This window comes from Mytilus trossulus, chromosome 10 (genome assembly GCF_036588685.1).
Source record: "Mytilus trossulus isolate FHL-02 chromosome 10, PNRI_Mtr1.1.1.hap1, whole genome shotgun sequence".
In the NCBI taxonomy this organism is placed as follows: domain Eukaryota; kingdom Metazoa; phylum Mollusca; class Bivalvia; order Mytilida; family Mytilidae; genus Mytilus; species Mytilus trossulus.
The window spans coordinates 34,004,943-34,028,105 of NC_086382.1; the positions used below are offsets into that span (position 1 = coordinate 34,004,943).

Consider the following 23,163-nt stretch of genomic DNA (forward strand, 5'->3'; position numbering starts at 1 on the left):
GGAACCCATGTTGAAGTGGATACATGATGTGTGTATCTGCATGAGACATGATATGGCTAGTTACGATGTGCTCCATTAGTTTACATGCAATATGCAAGTGAGAAAGACTGGCCTATAATTTATTGGATCGTATTTTTCCCTTTCTTATACACTGGGCAGACGTTTGCAGATTTCCAAATACTAGGTACTTCGCTTGTCTGATATGAGCAGCGGAATATTATTGTCAGGATTGGTGCTATATGTGCTGCAAGTTCCTTTAAGACTCTTGGTGTTATATATTGTCTGGCCCGGCTGCCTTATTTGGGTTAAGGTTAGTTCATTCGTTTTTGATGCGTTTTGTTATTTTATTTTGCCATGTGATTATGGACTTTCCGAATTGATTTTCCTCTAAGTTCAGTATTTTTGTGATTTTGCTTTTAAGTATTTTGTACACACCATTTTCTGTTATATTGATGTCTAAGATTTGCATATCCAGAAATCAACGCCACTTTGCTCGGCGTCGCTCATTTGAATATTGTCCAAGATTTGCCGGTTCAAATTTTCCAGGCTTTCTTTAACTTTTCTTTCACTGTTCTTTAAATTCTTTTTCAGTTATGGTGGTTTTGTCTGAAAAGGCTTTCTGGAATTGGCCATTGAGTATGTCTGCTTTATCTGTTGGCTCTGAATGTAAAGTTCTATTTAATTTTAAAGGTGGTATTTTATACTCCCATCTGAACTTTTGTGTCAGTTTTATAGGTCCAGAACCCTTTCATACAGTTTGGTATTTCTTGAGGTTTAATTAGGTCTGGTGGTGAAACTATACTTTCGATGTTATTCTAGTAAGCTTTCCTAATTTCTCTCTGTGTACGACGTTTAAGTTCTTTGAATTTGTCTCTATCTCCTTTATTACCAGATTTCTTCATTCTTTTGAACCATCTGTCTCTTTTTCGTATGAGACGCTTGATTTCAGATGTGATCCAGGGACTACCATACTTTTTCCTAGCTGTCTTTTTCGGTGCATTATTTCCAATGCTCTCCTCAAGTTTGATTTGGAAGTGTGTCCATAATTTATTTACTGGCTGCCTTTTGCTCATTCATTAGGGTGATATTGTAGCCAATTTGTAGGATTAGATAGTGTCCCTCATGAAATGATGTCCCATGGACAGATATTCATGAATATGACCTGTGAAATTTTGTCCATGACAGAATTTTATTATGAAATATTGTCCACTACTGTGAAAAAGTGTCCCTTGAGTGAAAAGATATTCTAATTTGACCTTTGTTGGATATTTTTTCATAGTGAAATCATGTCCAAATTGCATAAAAGTCTTGTTTAATACCCTGTTTCAGTTTGACCATATAAATAACAAGTTTAAATGATTTCTGTGTTTTTTTGTCAGCATGTATATATAACATTTCATTGTTTTTAATTTCAAATTTCTAGGCCTGCTTTCTAAATGATCTTCTTTCACTATTTTTAAACACTGGGGGTATTGACTATCACACAAAAAGCCTGTACCAAGTAAAGAATATGACAGTTGTTGTCCATTCGTTTGATGTGTTTTGTCATTGGATTATGCCATGTGCTTAGGGACTTTCCGATCATTGAATATTCCTCAGAGGTCCGTATTTTTGTGATTTTACTTTTTTTCATATATATAGCCAGGGGCGGATCCAGGATTTTGGAAAGGGGGGTGAAGAGAAGTCGAAAAATTTTGGTAACATTTTTTGGGCTAAAAAACATAAAATACGTGTAATATGCACTATATATTTAAACGGTTCCTGGCTTTGGGCATGTATATTTTATAGTTGCTGTAAAGTGTTAAGATTGAATATTTTTTATGCTGAATTCTCCTTATTAATTGTCTATCATTAAATGATAGTATTGATCCAAAGCTATGTACTGATATATTTGATGTATACATACTTGTCAGTAAAAAATAGACATGAAAAATTCGATATAATTTACAACACGACTTACACGAGTAACAAAAGACAAACAAGCAGTTATTATCAAAATATTTGATTGATATGTTTCACCCAACATAACTTAGGGAACCGAAGTGAGGGGTTCCAAATCTATCAAAGACTACGTAAGTGTTTGAAATGACAACGCAGTTGTGAATGACGGTCGACAAATGTATATATAAGTCCGGCGAAACAGACATTCCAGTCAGACATGCAAACCCCGGCCACCAAAAACACGCACCGGTGTTTATTCATCATGTTCATTTTATGTTAAATAATTTTGTTGGAAATTTTCGTTTTTAATAGCAAAAAAATGGACAAGACTATTGTTTTCAATCCAGATACGACCAGAATTTTTTGTTAAAAGGCAAGAATCAGAGTCAATTTTTTTCTCTCTGAAATATCCTCGACTGCCTCCTCAAATCAAATGGTTCGTACCTGAGACTTGAAATACTCAAGTTCTGGAGCTTATACTGACTGCATGGGGATCAACTTTGTTATTTATAAAATAGGCTGGGGCATTTGGGGTAAGTACATGTTTTTGTAGGTAAATGATATTGTGGAACTTTTTTTTCATGAGAGTGTAATAGTCTATAGAGTATTTACTGTTACTTTCTGTTTGGTGGAATAGTGAAATAGAAGTCAATACGCTCTTCCTCAATCCTGTGTCGCTCAAGTTGAAGGTTTCCTGATTGTCATGACATTCTCAGCCTCACTAATGTGTATTACTGTAATTTGAATTTCAAAATGACCGAGTGCCGTTTTTTCAACGCACTGGTCAACTCCACCATAGCAAATCACATGACTTCGACAATCAGTAAATATACCAGCGAAAAATATCTTTATAAGTCGTAAAGAAATGTCGTATGAAAATTAAATACTCGGAAAATAGTAAAATTCACGAAGTCTAGTCTGATAAATCATTTTACAAACTGTCTACGCCCCCTCTGAATCCGCCCGCACTGATAGCCGTTTATATTCACCACTTCCTATTTTTGTTTACATCTGTGTTGTCTTGATTTAAATTTTAATTATCATTTAACTACTTGATTAAAACATTTCAATGATTGCTAAATTATTTTCCTTCTTTAGGGACAGAAAAAAATAGCCACACTATGAAAAATTGTCCCTTGTGATATATTTTTATAAAACATCTATGAAATTATGTCCAAGTTTTAGAGACAATTTTTTCACAACAGGAGACACTTTTTTATAGTTTACAAATGTGATATTCTGTCCCGTGAACGAAATTTCACAGATGAACTGTGAAATATAGTTCAAGAAGACACTATTTCATAGGAAACTTTTTTGGCTTATCCTGACATTATCTTGGTGTAATTCATTCAGAATAGTTTCATATTCTCCCAATTTGCTTTTCTATATAACGGTATAATCCTTGTTTTTTTTATAGATTTCCTGGGGTTGAGATTAACTTCTGTAAAAACGATTTCATGGTCTTGATTAGATGTAAATATTGAAAATTCGTGCATAGAGAAAATCATATTTCTTATTTACGGAAAATATCAAGGTTGTCACAGTTAAAACTTCAAATTTATTCTACTTCCTGTTTCTCGTGAATTTAATTTTGTGAACCCCGTAGCACTTCCTTTTTTCCAACATGGGTTTCACGGAGAAGGTGCATATCTAGTTGTTTAGAATTTTTACTATTAAAACATGTCAACAAAAATATACAAGCTAAAAATACTATTCATAACAATGAATGACAACTGCTGTTTAACATCTTGTACTCTTAAATCGCATAAAATCATCCCAACACAAATTTTCATGTCTTGAAACCCACGTGTTGATATTCTTTCGAAATTTTCTCTTATTTCACCTTTTTCACCAAATACTTTGTTGTTTTTTAGTCTCACTGTTAGAAAATTTTTGTCATGTAATAAAATTCTTGTATGATGATGGAAACTCGCATTAATTCGGGAAAAGAATGTTCGTGCAGACACTAGTTTCAGGATTTCAGCAGTGCTTTTTCCTTTCCAAAATGAGCATTTGAATAGACCACTTTCAAGTTCGTTGCATTTCCAGGGGCGTATCCAGCTATTTTTAAAAGGGAGTTCCCACCACTTGTCCCCATTCAAATGCAATGATCGTCCTAAAAAAGGGGGGTTCAAACTCTCGGAATACTCCCTGGATATGCTACTGCTTTCCGTCTAAAACTGGGTTTAATAGACATTATTTTGTGCATTGTCAGTTGTCACATTGATAATTTGGCCATTTGATTTGAATAAAAATTATATAAATTCGCAGATCTTGTGAAAACGACCAATATTGTTCATTTTTTTTTATATTTTCTTTTCCAGCCCATCATCATTGATGCCAGGGGGCATTTATTGGGACGTTTAGCTGCTACAGTTTCCAAAACAATTTTACAAGGTGAGAGCATTTATGGGTTTTATTTAATGCGAACATCGAAGATTTTTTGTCTAGTAAAAGTCTGAATAATTACAATGTACATGTGTAATTTGGTTCCAGTCATCAGTTACCTAATAAATCTTTACCGCCCCAAACTGATGTAAAAGATATTTTATTTTATTTCAACAAATGAAAAAAACAACCAAATATAATTTCTTATGCTATTTTGATATTATTTCAGTTGCTTTTACATTTATTGTTATTACAATGTAAATGTGATAACCTTACACACTTTTTAAACAGTAAATCTATAAAATTATATATTGTATTTATTACAGGACAAAGAGTGGTTGTTGTAAGATGTGAAGGTATCAACATCTCTGGCAACTTCTTCAGATCAAAGTGTAAGTAAAACTAGCGTGTTCTGTAAACAGCAGAAATGCATATTTCAAATTGTCCAGTCAGCTATCTGTTTTGATTTTTAAGAAATGGAAGTAAGAAAAACTTTTAAAATTACACAATAATTAATCACCAAAAAGGCAAATCTGATAGACTTGTGTTAGCTAAGCAGTATTAAATGATGATTATTAAACTTACCTACATTGTCTGAATGTTGTGACGATAAGTTATTCTGATGCTGCTGTATGCTTTTTCATCAGTCTCTTAGCTTGTGTACACATTTATTGTATTAATTGTACTACATAAGTACCACATGTGGTAGTCCAAAGGATGGGCACCAATTTTGTGTGTCCCAGGGTTTTGTTGAATTTTTTACTTTCTATTTTGAAAGATGACAGATTGAAAAATAAAGCTGCATATATAGTAATGTAATATTTAACTGCTTACATTTTGAGGGCATATACATCCAGCCTTTCATATATAAGTGATTTCTCATACTTTTTGGTCTTGTAAATAATTGAACAGTACCGCCAGAAATACCGTAATTTCATTCAAGGTTTTACATTACAATCTCTTTTGAAATGCTACAAAAAGTTTATTGACCAAAATACACTGATAAACGTAAAAGCTGTAATGGACTTGATGTGATTTATGGACTAAATGTATATGGTAATGTTCAAAATTGGTACATATAACTAACAGTGTTGGAAACAGCATGAATGAAATTAGTCCAAATAATTATGACGTCTTGAAAGGCTATTATATTTTTTTTCTTTGACGCCTTACATCAACGTCATAACGCCAAACTCATATATTCAGTTGGACTTTGATAGGGAATTTACTGCTTTATAAAAACGTTTAGCTGATTTCTCCTCAAGATGCTTCATTTAAGGTGTATAAAATATATTTTTGAACCAAACTCGGTACATTTTGACCAACCTGAATTTCCGGATAATGTAAAACAATGGTTCCGGAAATTCGGGTTTTACCGAGTTTGGTGTAAAAAATATTTTATAATCTCCTAAAAAGAAATCCGACAAACGTTTTAAAAAATGCAGTCGACATGTTCCCGCCTCGGATGGAATTGTTACTTATATTATTAATTCTGTAAGGATTAATTGGAAATATTTTCGTAAAACAAACACATAAAAGGTAAGAATTTTTATATATGCATTTTGTTTTAGCCTTCTTTGAAAATTTGATGGCTAAATAGGGTCTCAAAGTTGAGAGCAAAATATGCTCTCAAAGTCCAACCGAAAATGGCGGCTTCAGCATTATGACGTCGAAGTAAGGCGTCAAAGAAAAAAATTATAATAGCCTTTCAAGACGTCATAATTATTTGGACTAGAATGAAATGAACTTGTAGAAATCAAAAGACCAGAAATAACATTAAAAATTTGTGCTGACAATTTTTTTACAAGTAACTTTGCACTAGTGATGATCTATTTCTTACCTACATTGTCTGAAGTTGATGTAGAAAAAATATTCTGATGGTGCTTTCCAATCTTGAGTTTATCAACTGGTGATATGAAATGAAGGATTTTGTTGCCCCAGGCTATATTATTTCTACAGAAGTATCGCCATTTTGTATGTAGCTGCTAACATTTTGTAGGCAAAAAAGCCAGGCTCAAGAAGTTATTTCTTATATAATTTTAAGATGTTTGAGACGACTTGTAAAGTACAAATATATACAGACTTTAAAAATGTGTTCAAAAGTACTGAAACAATTGTGGTTCTATTTCCCTGGACAAAAACGTTAACAATTCTTGGTCAAATCTTTTTATTCGTTGTTGATCTCAGTTGTGAAATTTTGCTTAATTTCTACTGAGATGACACTTAAAAACATTGGTTTTCCCAAAGGTAGAGATCTGGAATAGGAACAATGTATATATATATACATGTACATAGGTAAGAAGGCACTTCTTTACTTTTCTGTAAAGAGAAAATGGTGTTTCAGATTTTTATTAAGTCTTCATGTCTTGTGCCTTACTGATTAAAAAAATCACTGTTTTCCATCATGACAATTTATTTTCTGGGTATGTACATAGAGTAAGGGCAAACAAACAAATGCTTTTTTTATGGCCTGAACAAAACAAACTTCTTGGACATGAACAATAACTGCCAGAAGATAGACTACACAATGTATTTAAAAGTAAAATCTGTATTTTGTTTCATTTTATATTAGATATAGGAAGATGTGGTGTGAGTGCCAATGAGACAACTCTCCATCCATATATCAATTTAAAAAAATAAACCATTATAGGTCAATGTACAGCCTTCAACACAGAGCCTTGGCTCACACCAAACAACAAGCTATAAAGGGCCTCAAAATTACTATTGTAAAACCATTCAAACGGGAAAACCAACGGTCTAATGATTAAATCTGTACAAAAAATTGAGAAACATGTATAAATTACATTAAAAAATGACAATTGTTCATCAGATTCCTGACTTGGGACAGGTGCAAACATTTGCAGTGGGACTCAATGCTTTAATGGTACCAAACCTTCTCCCTTTTTCTGAAACAATAGCATAACATAGAAAAACACACAATAAAAAATCCATTGACAGGCTTAACTCAATCAAAAAACGTAAATTAATACAGTATGAACGAATAAATTTGAGCTGCTATATCTGAAAGCAAATGCACAGTTAATAAAATATTAGGGACAAGCATTGAAGGCCGTGTAAAGAACTTGTAGAGACTGGGAAAGAATTAAAAAAATATATAAGGACAATTTTTGAACAAGTAAATTTGCACAAGTGATGATCTATTTTCTTACCTACATTGTCTGAAGTTGATGTAGAAAAAATATTCTGATGGTGCTTTTTAATCTTTCGGTGAAAATATAAAGATTGTTGTTTACTGGCTAGATGTTATCTATACTTAAAATAGGTATAATCATAATGCTGTACACATATACAAATGTATACATTGTACATGTATGTTAAGATTCTTGTAAAAGTGGAGGCTGAAACTGTGGATTTAATGTTATTTGTTCGATATAAATTTCTGTGGATTTCATGGGTACAGCTGAACAAACCAAATTAAATGTTCTATGTATTATTGACAAATTTTCTATAGGCTTGTATGAAGTATTCCATGATTCATGAAAACTGCAATCCCCAACTAAAAAGACCAGTTTGTTCTTCATAAAACTTCTTGATTAGTGAGATAGCATCAGTGATGATTTTAGTTTCTTACCTACATTGTCTGAAGTTGATGCAGAAAGAAATATTCTGATGGTGCTTTTCAGTGTTATATTGCAGCAAAGTCTGAAACAAATAAAACTCCAAAACTAGACCACAAATTACACATGTAAAGGTTTAAAAGAATTGTTAATAAAACTTACATAAAATAAAATATTGAGCAACACCAACCCATCCTTTCCAAAAATTGATATGAATTGAAGTTGGACCGGGCTGCCTTAAAGTATCAATAAGAACCTAAAGGGATTTTCTGCAGGGTAGCTTTTATTCTGAAGTTCTACATTTACGCAAATTAGCTACTTATTTTAAATCTAGGTACAATAGTAGATAATTAATGTATTTTCCTTTTACAGTGAAATATCTTGACTACCTGAAAAAAAGATGTAATGTCAAGCCATCCCGTGGCCCATTTCATTTCAGAGCTCCAAGCAAAGTATTTTACAAAACAGTTAGAGGTATGTTGGTGTTTGTGGAGTTAATCAAAGTTAAGAATTGAAATTGTTATCATGTTTTCCTATTGATTTCAAAAGAGAAGAATGGGCTTAAATTGGAAAGGTTAACATGACAAAAAATTGTCAGAAAGAAATGAATGATGATTTACCTTACCTACCTTGATCTATATGAAATGGAAATTAATATCTGACATTTCTTTTTGTTATAAATTTTATTTTCTGTATGAACTGCTACCAAGACAGGTTGAACTTTTTGGTGGAAGAATTTGAGCAACTGATATACATTGTAACTCCTTCTCTGGGAAAACATCTGCTGCCTTAAAAAATTCTTCCAAGATTTAAAAGAAAAAAGTATAAAAATAACTTATGTTGGTCTTGAATGTTTATATAGGAATGGTACCACACAAACAACCCAGAGGAAAGGATGCTCTGGCTAGACTAAAGGTGTTTGAAGGTGTTCCCCCACCATATGACAAACAAAAGAGACAAGTGGTGCCATCTGCACTCAAAGTACTGAGATTGAATCCAATGAGGAAGGTAAAAACAATTAAAGTAGAAATGTGCCTTGTTCCCATCTAGTTTTGATTTACTGTGCTGCTAGATGTAAATTACATGTATATACCCATCTTTAATGTTTTTTTGAGGCAACATGATAAAAAATAGAATGGAAAGAAATGAATGATGATTTACCTTACCTACCTTGATCTATATGAAATGGAAATAAATATCTGACATTTCTTTCAATTTTTTGTTGGTACAAAAATACTCTTAACATGCTTAATATTCAAAACAATAAATGAATCAGACACAAGTTTTACAACTTAGTATTTTCTGCTCCAAAAACAATGTACAATAAACAAATAAAGAAAATATACCTATATAAATACACAGTCAGCCTCAATCATTGTAGTTTAATACATTGCATTTTTTGTAAATTGAGACTTAAGATTAAGATATTTGATTAGCATTAATACTTCTTTAGAATTTAGAGAAACCACATACCACCTGAAAAAAAACATTTTTATGCTGCATTTATGGGCATTGTTTTCTGGTCTGTCTGTATGTCTCGCTTTAGGTTAAAGTATCTGGTCGTAGTTTATGATGAAGTTGAAGTACAATCAACTTGAATCTTAGTACACATGTTCCCTATGATATGATCGTTCTAATTTTAATGCCAAATTACAGATGAAATTAGAAAGATAAAATTGAGAATAGAAGGGGGCCTCCCAAACTGATACCTTAGTAATATATAGAAACCTAATATGGCACAATTGCTGTGTAGAAAATTTACTTTGTCCTATGTGAATATCATTTAAATAATTGCTAGGACATATATCTGTTGATGATGATTTACTTAATCACCGAATCACTTAATTGATTTACAGTGAAAACAATCATGTACCACCAACTGAAACAGATTTTACAATTTTCTCAAAGTATAAAAACCTACCCAGAAAAAAGCTGCCTACTCAAATTCTTTTATTGTCCTGATTTGAAGAAGTTTTTTTTTTTAATCAAATAGGTATAAAGACCAAAAAACATCTGATACTTCAATTTCTTTTTTTGAAAAAAAAAAAGAAAATGCCTACCTACCTACCCACTGTCTCAACCTTTGGGTAGGGTTTGGGCAAACTAACATATTTTTGAGTGTGGCCTAATTTTATAGTTAACTCTCTTGGGAAATCTCCCTATTTGGAACTTGTGCATGACTTTTATTTAGTATTTAAGATTTACCAATACATTTGACAATAACAAAATTTCCAAAACTAATTCTTTTAACCTCAATTTTTCGAAAGATATTAAATAAAAAAATAAATGATTAATTGATTATATATGAAGATACATTTTTGGTGGATGGAACTTACCTCGCCCAGTGATATTGTTTGCCTCAAATTACAGCTGAAAATTCGGCCTTTTCCCCTAGAGAAATTCCCAATTATTAAAAAAAATGGCTTAAAATTCCTCCCAAAAAGTTTTTCATTTTCCCAAAACAGTGATGCATTGGTAGAAATGTTTGTAAATTTCGTATTCATGTTATTATTTTGATATAAGAAAGCACTTTTGAGATCAAGGATTTTGATCAGAATCATCATGGTGTTTGTAGCACATGTGGTTTTCAATGCAAGAAGTACCATCATTGTTTTGGTTTCTTTCCCCTCTCCGAAAAGTACCTTTCAGGTTGAAAATGTCTGACAACCAAAATATACATGAAAAAACAGAGAAAAAAAGACAGCAAAAAATCGAAGATGTGGTTAGAATTAAAAATTGCAAATTTCCCAATTTCAATAAAAATTATGCATTTTTCCCAATAAAAAACGGTAGAGGTAGTTTTGAAAAAAGACAACAATATCGCTGTCCCCCTCCTACATTTTTTTCTGGAATAGCCCCAATTTAAACTCGCATATAAGTCTAAAATGACAAAATTCACAATAATAAATGCATGCAATAATTTCTGAATTTACACTATAGTTCTTTGATCATTGACATATTAATGATGATTTACTTAATCACAGAATCACTTAATTGATTTACAGTGAAAACAATCATGTACCACCAACTGAAATATGTCACGAGAAAGCAACTACAGTTTTACTGTCTTTTGAATAGTGTGAAATTAAACTTGCAGCCCTTATGGTTTGTTTCTGTATTTAATGGAATAATATAATACTTGTTAAGAGAACACCATAGACACTTTCCTTGATCTTGAAGTTATAGGGTTTTATTATCTCTCATGTTCTCTCCTATAAATTTCATATGTAAACCTGTAATTTTGAAACACCCATCTTGTTTTCAGAAATAAAAGCATCACATCTGTAACGCAATCTATAAGAAAATGATTTTTACATAGCACTACATTTAAAGAATATTCAATCCAATAACAGTGGATGTTTGGAGAACATTGCGAACACTGCTCGGTTAAGTTTGAAATAAGTTCACACAATCCAGACATTTTTGTGTTGACCTTGGATGTGTTCCTGTTTCCAATGCCTATTTTTATTTGATTTTTTTAAAACCTATTTTAGTACTGTGATCTGAACAGACTGTCACATGAAGTTGGATGGAAGTACCAGAGGGTTGTCTCATCACTGGAAGCCAGACGTAAAGTCAAATCAAAGAGATACTTTGAGAGAAAGAAGAAAATAGAGGTAGCTTTTGTCACTTTTAGTGAAATAATTAATCAACATTCATGACATGTTAATGATGATTTACTTAATCACCGAATCAACTTTAATTGATTTATCGTGAAAACAATCATGTACCACCATCTGAAACATGTCATGAAAAAAAGAGTTACAACCAAAATGCTGGTTTATGAAAGTACAGATGATATACTTGAATATAAAAAAATATATAGAACAGTACCTGATAATTTAACATCAGACTAAATCTTTCTATTGTTGGGTTAGTGTCTGGTTTACCTTACTGAACATCATTTATGGTTGGTATTCAATGTTGAAGATTAAGGCTAAAGTTCTGCTTAATTAATTAAGGACATCAGCATTATTTTGTTTTGCAAATTTGAAAAACAAACCTTTTTGTGGGAATAACACTTTGTGTGGGTATTTTGCTGCAATCATTCAATAAGCATTATAGAGTCCAAGTGTCGAGAAAAGGTTCTTTTAAGTCATGAAGGTATCTGCTACAATAAATGACCTAGCCTTTTTAAAGAAAATTTTCAAACCACACATATGTTGAATCCACTGGCTTAATTCGGTAAATTGTGGGAAATTGAAAATTTATTCCCAGTACAGCCCTAAATTTAACCCTATTCTTTTTACTTGCATTATTTCCTGTTTCTTTGAACTGTTGAATAATCTTTTCAAATTATCTTCTTTGGTAGATATTTTATACTTAACTTTTTTGACATGTTAATGATGATTTACTTAATCACCGAATCACATTTATTGATTCACTGTGAAAACAATCATGTACCACCAACTGAAACATGTCATGGCAACAAAAGTAACACATTTAAAAAATTCAAACTAACCTGCAGCTGGTTTTCGGCTATTTCTGTTTATGCTGTTTTAAAATGTTGATTAGGTTGGGTTTTTTTTTTTTACAGGTTCAAATTTTGTCTGTTTTATAAAAATTTGTTTCAATTTAAGAATTTTGACATTTTGTACTAATTCAGACATTGTGCTTTTATAATATAAAACATTGACACCTGCTTGTAAACTTTGATGTAGCCAAACTCTGGTATTAAAGTTTGCTATGTTTATTGAAAGAAACATTGTTGTATTTAGGTATTATATTAAAGTGTTAATTCAACATAAGGTTTATAAGGGTAAAAGGAACATGAATAGGTAAAAGATATATTTGATAAACAGAACTAAACAATATATCGCTAAAATCAACTTATTCTACACTGGTTTTTAAATTACCAAATTTTACCAGACTTCACTGGAACCATTGTTGACATGTTAATGATGATTTACTTAATCACCGAATCACTTTAATTGATTCATCATGAAAACAATCATGTACCACCATCTGAAACATGCTTTGGTAACAAAGTTCCACACATAAAATAAAATCTGAACAAATGTGCTGGTTTACAGCTTTATATGGATCTTTTGCTTTTTAAAAGTCGATATATTTTTACTATATACTTGCTGTAATTTTTGTCTGATTTTGAAAATTGGGTTTTTATTAGGAAAAGTTTAAAACATTTTAAAAAGTTTGCATGCCAGGTTGCAGGATTACAACTGAACTAATGCAGACATAGTTATATTTCATTAAAGATAAAACATTGACACCTGCTTGTTAGCTTTGATGCAGCCAAAAGTAAAATCTGTGTTGTTCTTTTCTGAATAGGCATTTATATAAAAGTATTAATTAAACATAAAATTTATATGGGTATTAGAAACACAAGCAGTTAAAAGTGTCTTTAAAAAAAAAAAAAAATTTTTTTGCATTATAGGGCTAAAATCAATTCATTCTACACTGTTTTTATGTTTGCCAAATTTTACCAGACGTGACTTGTACCTTAAAGTCCTTTGTTGTCATATTTACTTAACTTCTGTGACATGTTAATGATGATTTACTTAATCACCGAATCAACTTTAATTGATTTATCGTGAAAACAATCATGTACCACCATCTGAAACATGTCATGGCAACAAAAGTAACAACCCAAAACAATGGGCTCTACAAATGTGCTGTTTCAAACTGCTTTTAATGGTTTCCTTTGTAATTATATTCTTGATATGATATTCAAGTCTTGCTTAAATGAACTGTCTTGTTTCGAATATAAGTGAGCTTAAAATTAGGATTAATGTCTAGTTTTTAGACTGAAAGCTTAAGTATATCATAAGCTTTAATTGTATGTTAATATGTTGTAAATGGAGTTTCCATGTGAAACAACAAGGTATCAACAACACTTAACAGTATGTTCCTAACTTCAATATTGCTTGTTTCTCTTTTGAAGTGTTTTACATTTGTCTTTTCGGGGCCTTTCATAGCTGACTATGTGGTATGGGCTTTGCTCATTGTTGAAGGCCGTACGGTGACCTATAGTTGTTAATTTCAGTGTTAATATGGTCTCGTGTGGACAGTTGTCTCATTGGCAATCATACCACATCTTCTTTTTATATTGACAGCTTGTCATACAGAAGTAAAGTTAACCTCCTATGAATGATAATTTGCTTGAATATACATGTTTCTAGAAAGTACATGTGTTTTATTTTCATTACAGGCACTCCGAGAAAAAGCAAAGAAGAATATTGCCAAGAAGATATCACCATACCAGAAAGTGATTGAAGGCTATGGCTACCATTAAAAGACAATAAACCTTCTGGAAAGAATAAATGATTTTATTATTTTTTATGATATTGAAACCTATAGCAGTGTGACATGTGTGATTTACATAGATCATCAGCCATTATGGAGTCCACAAGCCAGATGCTCCATTTAAAAAAAAAAAATACTGTGAAAGGACTTTAATTTGTGGGTATCAATTTTTTCGTGGTTTGAGCATATTTACATGTTCATGGGTTTTAATATTTGTGGATTTTAGTTTAAAAAAAAAAAAAAATTAAAGCCTTTAGAAACGAAGGTTACAAATAGTCTTGATTGAAAGAAATTGCAAAGTAAACATTGATAAGTGTAAATCGAAGTGATAACACTTATTAACCCATGATAAAGTGATCAACAGATTAAAGACCAACAAATGTGTTGATTAGGCCATGAACATGTCACCTATAGAAAACAGTAACATAAACAAATGCTATAAACATATCTTGAATTGTCAAATAATTCTTTAATATCAAAATCATACCCAGCATGAAATTATTATTTCCCATATGGTATGAGAACTATGAGAATTTAAAATGTACACTTTATTATACTAGCATATTAATACGGTAAATCTGACTTTCATCGATCAAAATTACTTTTGATGAGATGAGAATTAAAAGATCAAAAGTTGTAGTCTAGGTTATTAAAGATTAAATGGCTGGGCATAATCCTTGCATGCGGTTGTAGTTCTGTGACTGCTATTAAAATATTCTCAGATTTGGCGTTATTCAATATATTCTCTATATCATATCAGTAGTCAAAACTACCTATGGGGATCTTCCACGTCTTGATTTGGACAATGGTTGTTTTATTTTGTTGGACACTTAAATTCATGGATAAAGTCATCCACCAAAATTGAAACCCCGGGAATAAAAGTACTTTCACAGTAGTTGGATTCTGTTGGCTTGTCGAGAAGAATATAACAGACCTGAAAGTAATTTTACAAGCCTTGGCTGTAGGACTTTTGGTTAAATATGAAGAATGGATCATCATGGACTTGCAATGCTTTACTCAGTTTGTTTTGACTCAGTAGCTTTGTAATCTGGCAGCCTTGTCATTGTTTGTATCTGAGGTGATTTGCCATATAACGTTAAAGGTTTTGAATCATTTGATTGATTGCTGTTTACTTCCAGTAATTGGCTCTAGGCATTGCCGCAATATTTAATTCTGATCTAAAAGAAAAGTTCCTCTCTCTGTGCCATTTTAATGCTCCATATGGTGGGTTAACATCAAAGTCCTTTTGTAAATTTAAAGTTTTGTGCTACTTTATATATGTACCTGTAATCATATACTTTGAATGTCAAAAATAAGACACCATATCAACAACATCAAAATCAATAAAGTTGCATAGCATTTGAATACAAAAGAAAAAAAGATAGGTAGCAAAGATTGCATTCAATAACTTGTGAATCATCAGCTGTATCGCCATGTATCTAACAATTTTGAAATTGTTAAAAAGCTAGCAGACGGCCTTGCATACTGATACAGGCCATTTCAGACTGGCAGTTTTCTAAATCAACAGAATCGAACACCCTTGATTAAAATAGGAAAATTATCACTTTGGGCTCTTTATAAAACAGGAAACGGATAGAGTTCCAGTAAAGTGTAAATCGTATTGCCAATATGCCTGTCCAATTTGAATATTAATATTGACTCTTTATATTCGAGCACACGATTTGTATTATAGAATCACGATTGATATGGTATATCCATACATGACAAAAAAGCATTTACATGCAACCTAAAAACCAAAGAACAGCGCTTTTATATAAACGTAAAAGTGGGGCTTTCAACCCGGACTCTCACTTCACTGCAAGTTAACGTTCCCTAGTACAGGCATGAGTTTTATTTCATTGTTAAATTTGCTATAAAATTATAATTTATACATCCGTGCACTGTTTCCTTTAGTTACTTATTATTTTCAAAGTGAAAAATATAGACCTATTCACATGTTTATCAATGTCAAGTCTTTGTGATAGGTACACCAATTTGGTAAGTTGCAAAATAAGGTACACTAGAACACACCCGTGACTGAATTAAAGTATATAACTATGCGCAAGCCTTAGTTTAGTATTAATATTGTCATCTGATAAAGTCATGCCGTGGAGTGGTGTAATTTTTAATCTACACCTTTGTACAATATTAGTTATATATAAAGTTGAATTTTGTGATTTGTCGTTTTTACGTGACGGCTGACAAATTGGACCTCGTAATTTTAGTATTATAGATAGCTTGCTGTTATGAGTCTATGCTTCATTTCATCTTATAATGGTTTTCTTTCACAAATTCCAACTTGGATGGATACTTGTCATTGACACTTGCACCACAGCTGCTTAATATATTATCTATATTCACAGAAAACTAGATCTATGATTAAAAGCTCGGACAACACAAGTAGAGAATTTTCTTCCAGACAACTAGCCTTCATAAAAAGTACATGGAATTTGTTTTGGCATTTGCATATTAACATTAGGGAATAGTTGTACAAAAGCCAAAGTTCTGAAAGCTATTATTAAAGCTAGAATAGTTCCAGGAACATTTTTACTAAAATTCTGATAGAGCGAAATTTAATCAATCACCTTTTCCACTCTGCCAACTATGTAATCCTTCTGAGGAAAATATCTCATTTTCTCCTGGAGTGTCCTTTTATCCATTCTAGAATTACATACTTTGAACCAATCAAGGCCTATGTTACACAACATACAACAGAAGTCTGGCAGTGTCTTTCAAATCAAACATCAGGCTAATTATAGACTGCAGGGATTTTTCACAAACACTAAGAGACGGCAAGATAATGAACACGATAGAAGCCAAAACTAGGGAGATGTGCTATAACTTTATATTAAGGGATTAAAGTTGCTTGAGGCAATGGATGGAAGACGGTCTGAAACCAACAGTTTTTACTCCGTATTTGTAAGTTGTGTTTTAATGTTAATAAATGACACTTATTTTATTGAAAACAAAACAAAAGAGATGATTTCATTTTTCCAATTGTGAACTTTCCATTTCTAAGTAGCAACATTTCAGCAGCACCTGCATACGGGGTATATATCTCCAAATTGATACGATATTCCCGTGCTTGTGTTTCCTATCATGATTTTCTGGATAGAGGGTTGCTGCTCACAAGGAAGCTATTAAACCATGAGTTCTAAATGGTGAAGTTGAAATCGTCCCTTCGTAAATTTTACGGACGCCATCATGAGTTGGTTGACCGTTATGGAATAACCGTTTCACAAATGATATCGGATATGTTCCTTGCGTCGTAACTACAATCCCCTTCTCTTTCATGAATGTGACCTACCGAATAAGACTATTTACCGGATTTGTAATCGCATAAGCAACACGACGGGTGCCACATGTGGAGCAGGATCTGCTTACCCTTCCGGAGCACCTGAAATCACCCCTAGTTTTTGGTGGGGTTCGTGTGGTTTATTCTTTAGTTTTCTGTGTTGTGTCATGTGTACTATTGTTTTTATACGACCGCAAAATTTGAAACGTTGTCGTCGGCGTCGTCCAAATACTTTTAGTTTTCGCACTCTAAAAGTAAATAGAAATCTATGAAATTTTAACACGAGGTTTATGACCACAAAAGGAAGGTTGGGATTGATTTTGGGAGTTTTGGTCCTAACAGTTTAGGAATAAGGGGTCCAAATAAGCATTATTCTTGTCTTTTGCACAATAACTTAGTTTAAGTGAACAGAAATTAATGAAATTTAAACACAAGGGTTATGACCACACAAGAAAGGTTTGTATAGATTTTGGGAGTTGAGGTCCCAACAGTTTAGGAAAAAGGGGCCCAAATAAGCATTTTTCTTGGTTTTCGCACCATAACTTTAGTATAAGTAAATAGGAAGGTTGGTATTGATTTTGGGAGATTTGGTCCTAACAGTTTAGGAATAAGGGGCACAAAGGGTCCAAAATTAAACTTTGTTTGATTTTATCAAAAATTGAATAATTGGGGTTCTTTGATATGCCGAATCTAACTGTGTATGTAGATTCTTAATTTTTGGTCCCGTTTTCAAATTGGTCTACATTAAGGTCCAAAGGTTCCAAAATTAAACTTAGTTTGATTTTGACAAAAATTGAAATCTTTGGGTTCTTTATAGGCTGAATCTAAAAATGTACTAAGATTTTTGATTATTGGTCCAGTTTTCAAGTTGGTCCAAATCGGGGTCCAACATTAAACTTTGTTTGATTTTATCAAAAATGAATAATTGGGGTTCTTTGATATGCCGAATCTAACTGTGTATGTAGATTCTTAATTTTTGGTCCGGTTTTCAAATTGGTCTACATTAAAGTTCAAAGGGTCCAAAATTAAGCTCAGTTTGATTTTAACAAAAATTGAATTCTTGGGGTTCTTTGATATGCTGAATCCAAACATGTACTTAGATTTTTGATTATGGGCCCAGTTTTCAAGTTGGTTCAAATCAGGATCCAAAATTAATATAATATTATACTAGAACACACCCGCGAAATCGCGGGCATTCAGAGCGTATTTGAAAGGATGTAAAGTGTTATCGGAAGAATTTTGTAAAAATTTTAATGACTTGAGAATTTCAGGAAAAGTATCAAAAGTCATTGGTACTTGGGGACAGGAAAATTTTAACCCTCCTCCTTTATTTCCAAAATTCCAATTTTTTGTTCTCTATTAATTTCATTATGAACATACATTTAGTGTACATGTATTATGAACATTCCAGTCAGGAGCCTGTAATTCAGTGGTTCAGTGATATTTGTTTTTCGTTCATTTTTTGAACATAAATAAGGCTGTTAGTTTTCTCATTTGAATTGTTTTACATTGTAATTTCGGGGCCTTTTATATCAAACTATGCAGTATCGGATTTTGCTTATTGTTGAAGGCCGTAAGGTGACCTTTAAATGTTAATTTCGGTGTCATTTTGGTCTCTTGTGGAGAGCTGTCTCATTGGCATTCATACCACATCTTCTTTCTTTTGTAAAACATTTAGTGACTTGAGAATTTCAGAAAAGGTATCAAAAGTCATAGGTAATTTGGGACAGGATAATTGGTTTTCTAGCCCGGCTCCTCCTTTTTCCACAAAAAATGCTTTTTTTTGTTTGTTTGTTCTCTATTAATTTTAATGACACATGAATAATTTAAGCGCTGATCTATATATTATGAACATTCATTAAAGGGGGGGGTCGGGCAGAGGCGGATTTAGGGGGCCCGCCCCCCCCCCCTTTCTGGAAAATAATTGGTTGCTTATATAGGGAATCACTGAAGCATGACCGGAGCGGGCCCCTCTTAGACAGTCAACGGGCCCCTGCATATGAAAATTTCTGGATCCGCCACTTCAGAGGGGCCCTGATCCCAATATCCCAGGCTTAAAAACAGGAAATCCTGAGGTTCTGAATTTATTATACAAATTAAATATCTCGACATCCCGAAATTCGAAAAAAAGAAATCCTGGACCCCCGAAATGGTCAATGCTAAAATTTCGATCGTAAAAACACCCGTTCCAGACGTCCCTAAAGAGTATTTTCTATTTACAGTCAATTCTCAGTTTAATAATTGATCCACAGCTGTCATTGATATATTATTCAGACCCTCTCTATTAAATAAACCCTGTGACTGCCGTGGATAGTAATACACCTAATCGCTATTTATTCCATTCCGGATAAGTTCTAAAATTACACAACTATTTCATCCAGTTGAAGCTATCTGGGACCCTGTTTAAACAATTCACCATGCATGATACTTTTTAATGAGACCTGTTCAAACTACCGTAAATACTTCAATTCTAATTTCAAAAAAAGTGGATCATACTATATCAAAGTTTCTTGATGATCACTTTCTAAAGTTTTTCCTCCCTCAGCTCACTGCTGATGACCTCCATTTTCTGCCCGCGTGACCTAAACAGGAAGTTGTATAAATGACTGTTTTTTCAGAAATGGACTAAATGCGATAAGGTGTATTAAACTTGAAAATGATATTAGACAGAAAATACACTTTCTTCGTAGTATATGTATTTGTTTCATCGTAAAAAGATAAGTATTGTGCAATAGCAAGAAATTTTCAATTGCACAGTACTCAGCAATAACAAGAAATCTTCAATTGCACAGTATTGTGCAATAGCAAGTATTTTCAATTGCACAGTATTGCGCAATAGCAAGAAATATCTAATTGCACAATATTGTGCAATAGCAAGAAATAATTTCAATTGGAGTTATCTTTCTTTGTCCAGAATAGTAGTTGAATCAACTTAAATCATTGTTTTATACAATATACAATGTATATTCACTTTTACTACCAACTGATAAATTAAAACAATCTTTACCATTCAGTGATAACAAGCACTTTTTTACATTTTAATATTTTATGATGTATTTTAATGAGTAATTATTGTTGCAAACTCCATTAGATATTTTAATTTGAGATTGGCTTTGGAATAACGGAAAGGGGAATGTGAAGAAAAAAAATGGGGATGGGGGTTAAATTTTTCTAATTTGAAATTTTTTAAATAAAAAAAAATTCTTTAAACATTTTTTTGAGAGGATAAATATTCAACAGCATAGTGCTTAAATGCAAAACAAAAATTTTAAGTTCATTAGACCACATTCATTCTGTGTCAGAAACCTATGCTGTGTCAACTATTTAATCACAATCCAAATTTAGAGCTGAATCCAGCTTGAATGTTGTGTCCATACTTGCCCCAACCGTTCAGGGTCAACCTCTGCGGTCGTATAAAGCTACACCCTGCGGAGCAACTGGTTCTGTTTGTCTTTAATTTTTAGCCATTGCGTTGTCAGTTTGTTTTAGATTTATGAGTTTGACTGTCCCTTTGGTATCTTTCGTCCCTCTTTTATGTGTAAATAGAAGAGTTTTGCTGTATTTTATCCGTTGGGCAATAACTTTTAAAATATATCTACTGTGGAAATAGTACTTTTACATGATAATCCTTGGTGTATCTTATGAAGGAAGCTTATACGGATAAAAGAAGTATATCAGTACGGTTTTATTTAAATCCAGCATGGCAATGTGTCGGGGAAAACAGCCGAAGACCACCAATTGATCTTCCAACACTGATAAAATTAAGCCCACACCTATAATAATACAAGTTCCAAAAGGAAGAAATATTCTTGAATTTTATTTCCACAGGAATAAATATTACAGTATATGTTCCTAACGGAATAAATGGTATAGGATATTTGTACCAACAGGAATAGGTATTATGACACTTACATGTAATAATAAAGTTGCCAGTGGAACTTCTGTTAGGCGGAACACACATACGTTGACAGAGGCATTCTTCGGTTGGCCCCTAAACAAAAATGATTACTAGTTCAGTGATATGAACACAATACTAAATTCCGAAATATATACAAATCAACTATCTATGAAGCTCTACTACAACTACCACATAAACTTAACATGATCCGAGAAAATGAGGTCAAAGTCATATAAACCAAACAAGAAATACATGTTTTCCTTGCAATCATTCAAATAGCACTAAATATAGATGACATATTCCATACTGTATAAGAAAAACAGACCAAAAACACAAATACTTAATTATAACCACTGAGCATGCATGAAAATGAGGTCATGTCAGATGACCCCTGGCAGTTGGTGGACATATACACCCAGTCCTTCCATTCACCGAATATACTAGACCTATTGCTTATAAACTCTGAGATATGGACTTTACCACCAAATTTGAAAACTGTCTGACGGGTGTAAGGTCCTTGCAACCAAATATAGTTATCCTATTTCTCATTACATTAAAAGGAAATTAACATTACAAACAATCTTAAAGGGCACTAGCTACGAGATATATGAAAACCCTAATAAATTATTACTTATGGCTCGATCAGTAATGAAATACAAATAGTGAAATAATTCTATTTTAGTAGCCAATATAAGGTTCAATTTGTCAAAATAAGCAAAAACATTTATTGTGAATTATTCACTTGCAAGTGAATAATGCGACCTCCTTGAATCCGTATTCATGTGAACTTTAATTTAACCCCTTAGCTTGAGATGGATAATACGTGAAATGTTTGTGGAAAGTTATTTAAAGGAAGAAAATGTCAACATTGAAATAAACAAAGGTTAATCATTTCATTGACAGATTCGCACAAATAATCAGTTTAACAGCGTACATGTAATTTAAACGATGGTAAACATTTTTTTTATCTGTAAAATGAAATTAAACAGACTTATAATAATTCAACATCACGTGTTTGCTTAATCTATTTATATCTATATTTGCGTTTACATTGCTTTAAATATGGTCATCGGATGACTATAGAGATCACTCAATAAATAAAAAGTTGGCGTCTAGACTAAAATACACACGAAACGATGCTACGTGTTTTCATGTCTGTGCCTTGTTTATTGTCTTATTTAGACTTTAAATAGTTTGGATAAATGTTTGACATAGTTAAAAATCAAATATGAGAATTTGATAAAATCGGCGAACATGAATTTGACAGCTTGTGCCCCTTTAACTAGTCATCGAACCATGCAACTGAGGTCAAAGATAACGAATGCATTTCCATGGAGACTGTTTAACCCTTCTCTTCAGTCGAGACTTCGAAACAGATAGTAATAAGATTACTTTGAGGGTAATATATGATATTTGGTATGAAGCTGTTAAAGTATTGGTGCATCTTATTTCCACAAAAAATGTTTTGCACTGTCACAAATGGTTATTTTGTTGAATATTTTACATGTTTATTTTCACATATTTCATTTCAACATCTAAATTTGATACAGCTAGGCAAGACATATTGTGTCAGTTGGAATGACCGGATTCAATAGCCTATCTGCAGATCCTAACCAATATCACACAAAAACCGCCATCAAATACTATTTATGCAGTGGCGGATCAAAAAGGGGGGGGGGGGTCCGGGGGTTGGAATGAGTATTAATGGGAACATATAGTTGGACCCCCCCCTTTAAAATGTCTGGATCCGTCCCTAATTTGTGCCAACTTCGTCTTAAAGTAAATTTCAATCAAAAAGT

At 32.5% G+C, this 23,163-nt stretch overlaps 1 protein-coding gene and 3 non-coding genes across 4 annotated transcripts; all 4 read left to right on the forward strand.

The window, feature by feature from the left end:
• Positions 1–3,503: 3,503 nt before the first annotated feature.
• LOC134687248 (large ribosomal subunit protein uL13-like) lies at positions 3,504–14,202 on the forward strand. Its single transcript, XM_063547387.1, has 7 exons — positions 3,504–3,583; positions 4,266–4,338; positions 4,656–4,721; positions 8,280–8,381; positions 8,770–8,915; positions 11,402–11,524; positions 14,077–14,202. The coding sequence occupies exons 1-7, from the start codon at positions 3,566–3,568 to the stop codon at positions 14,158–14,160; spliced, it is 612 nt and encodes a 203-aa protein (XP_063403457.1). The 5' UTR covers positions 3,504–3,565; the 3' UTR covers positions 14,161–14,202.
• Positions 11,570–11,654, forward strand: LOC134688642 (small nucleolar RNA Z195/SNORD33/SNORD32 family). The gene has a single exon (XR_010101861.1). It is a non-coding gene; the product is annotated as a small nucleolar RNA Z195/SNORD33/SNORD32 family (small nucleolar RNA).
• Positions 12,799–12,882, forward strand: LOC134688641 (small nucleolar RNA Z195/SNORD33/SNORD32 family). The gene has a single exon (XR_010101860.1). It is a non-coding gene; the product is annotated as a small nucleolar RNA Z195/SNORD33/SNORD32 family (small nucleolar RNA).
• LOC134688643 (small nucleolar RNA Z195/SNORD33/SNORD32 family) lies at positions 13,408–13,492 on the forward strand. The gene has a single exon (XR_010101862.1). It is a non-coding gene; the product is annotated as a small nucleolar RNA Z195/SNORD33/SNORD32 family (small nucleolar RNA).
• Positions 14,203–23,163: the final 8,961 nt, after the last annotated feature.

Coding starts and splice junctions, on each gene's coding strand:
- LOC134687248 (XM_063547387.1), top strand. Junction 8,916..11,401: donor GATTGAATCCAATGAGGAAG/GTAAAAACAATT, acceptor AACCTATTTTAG/TACTGTGATCTGAACAGACT. Junction 11,525..14,076: donor AGAGAAAGAAGAAAATAGAG/GTAGCTTTTGTC, acceptor TTTTCATTACAG/GCACTCCGAGAAAAAGCAAA.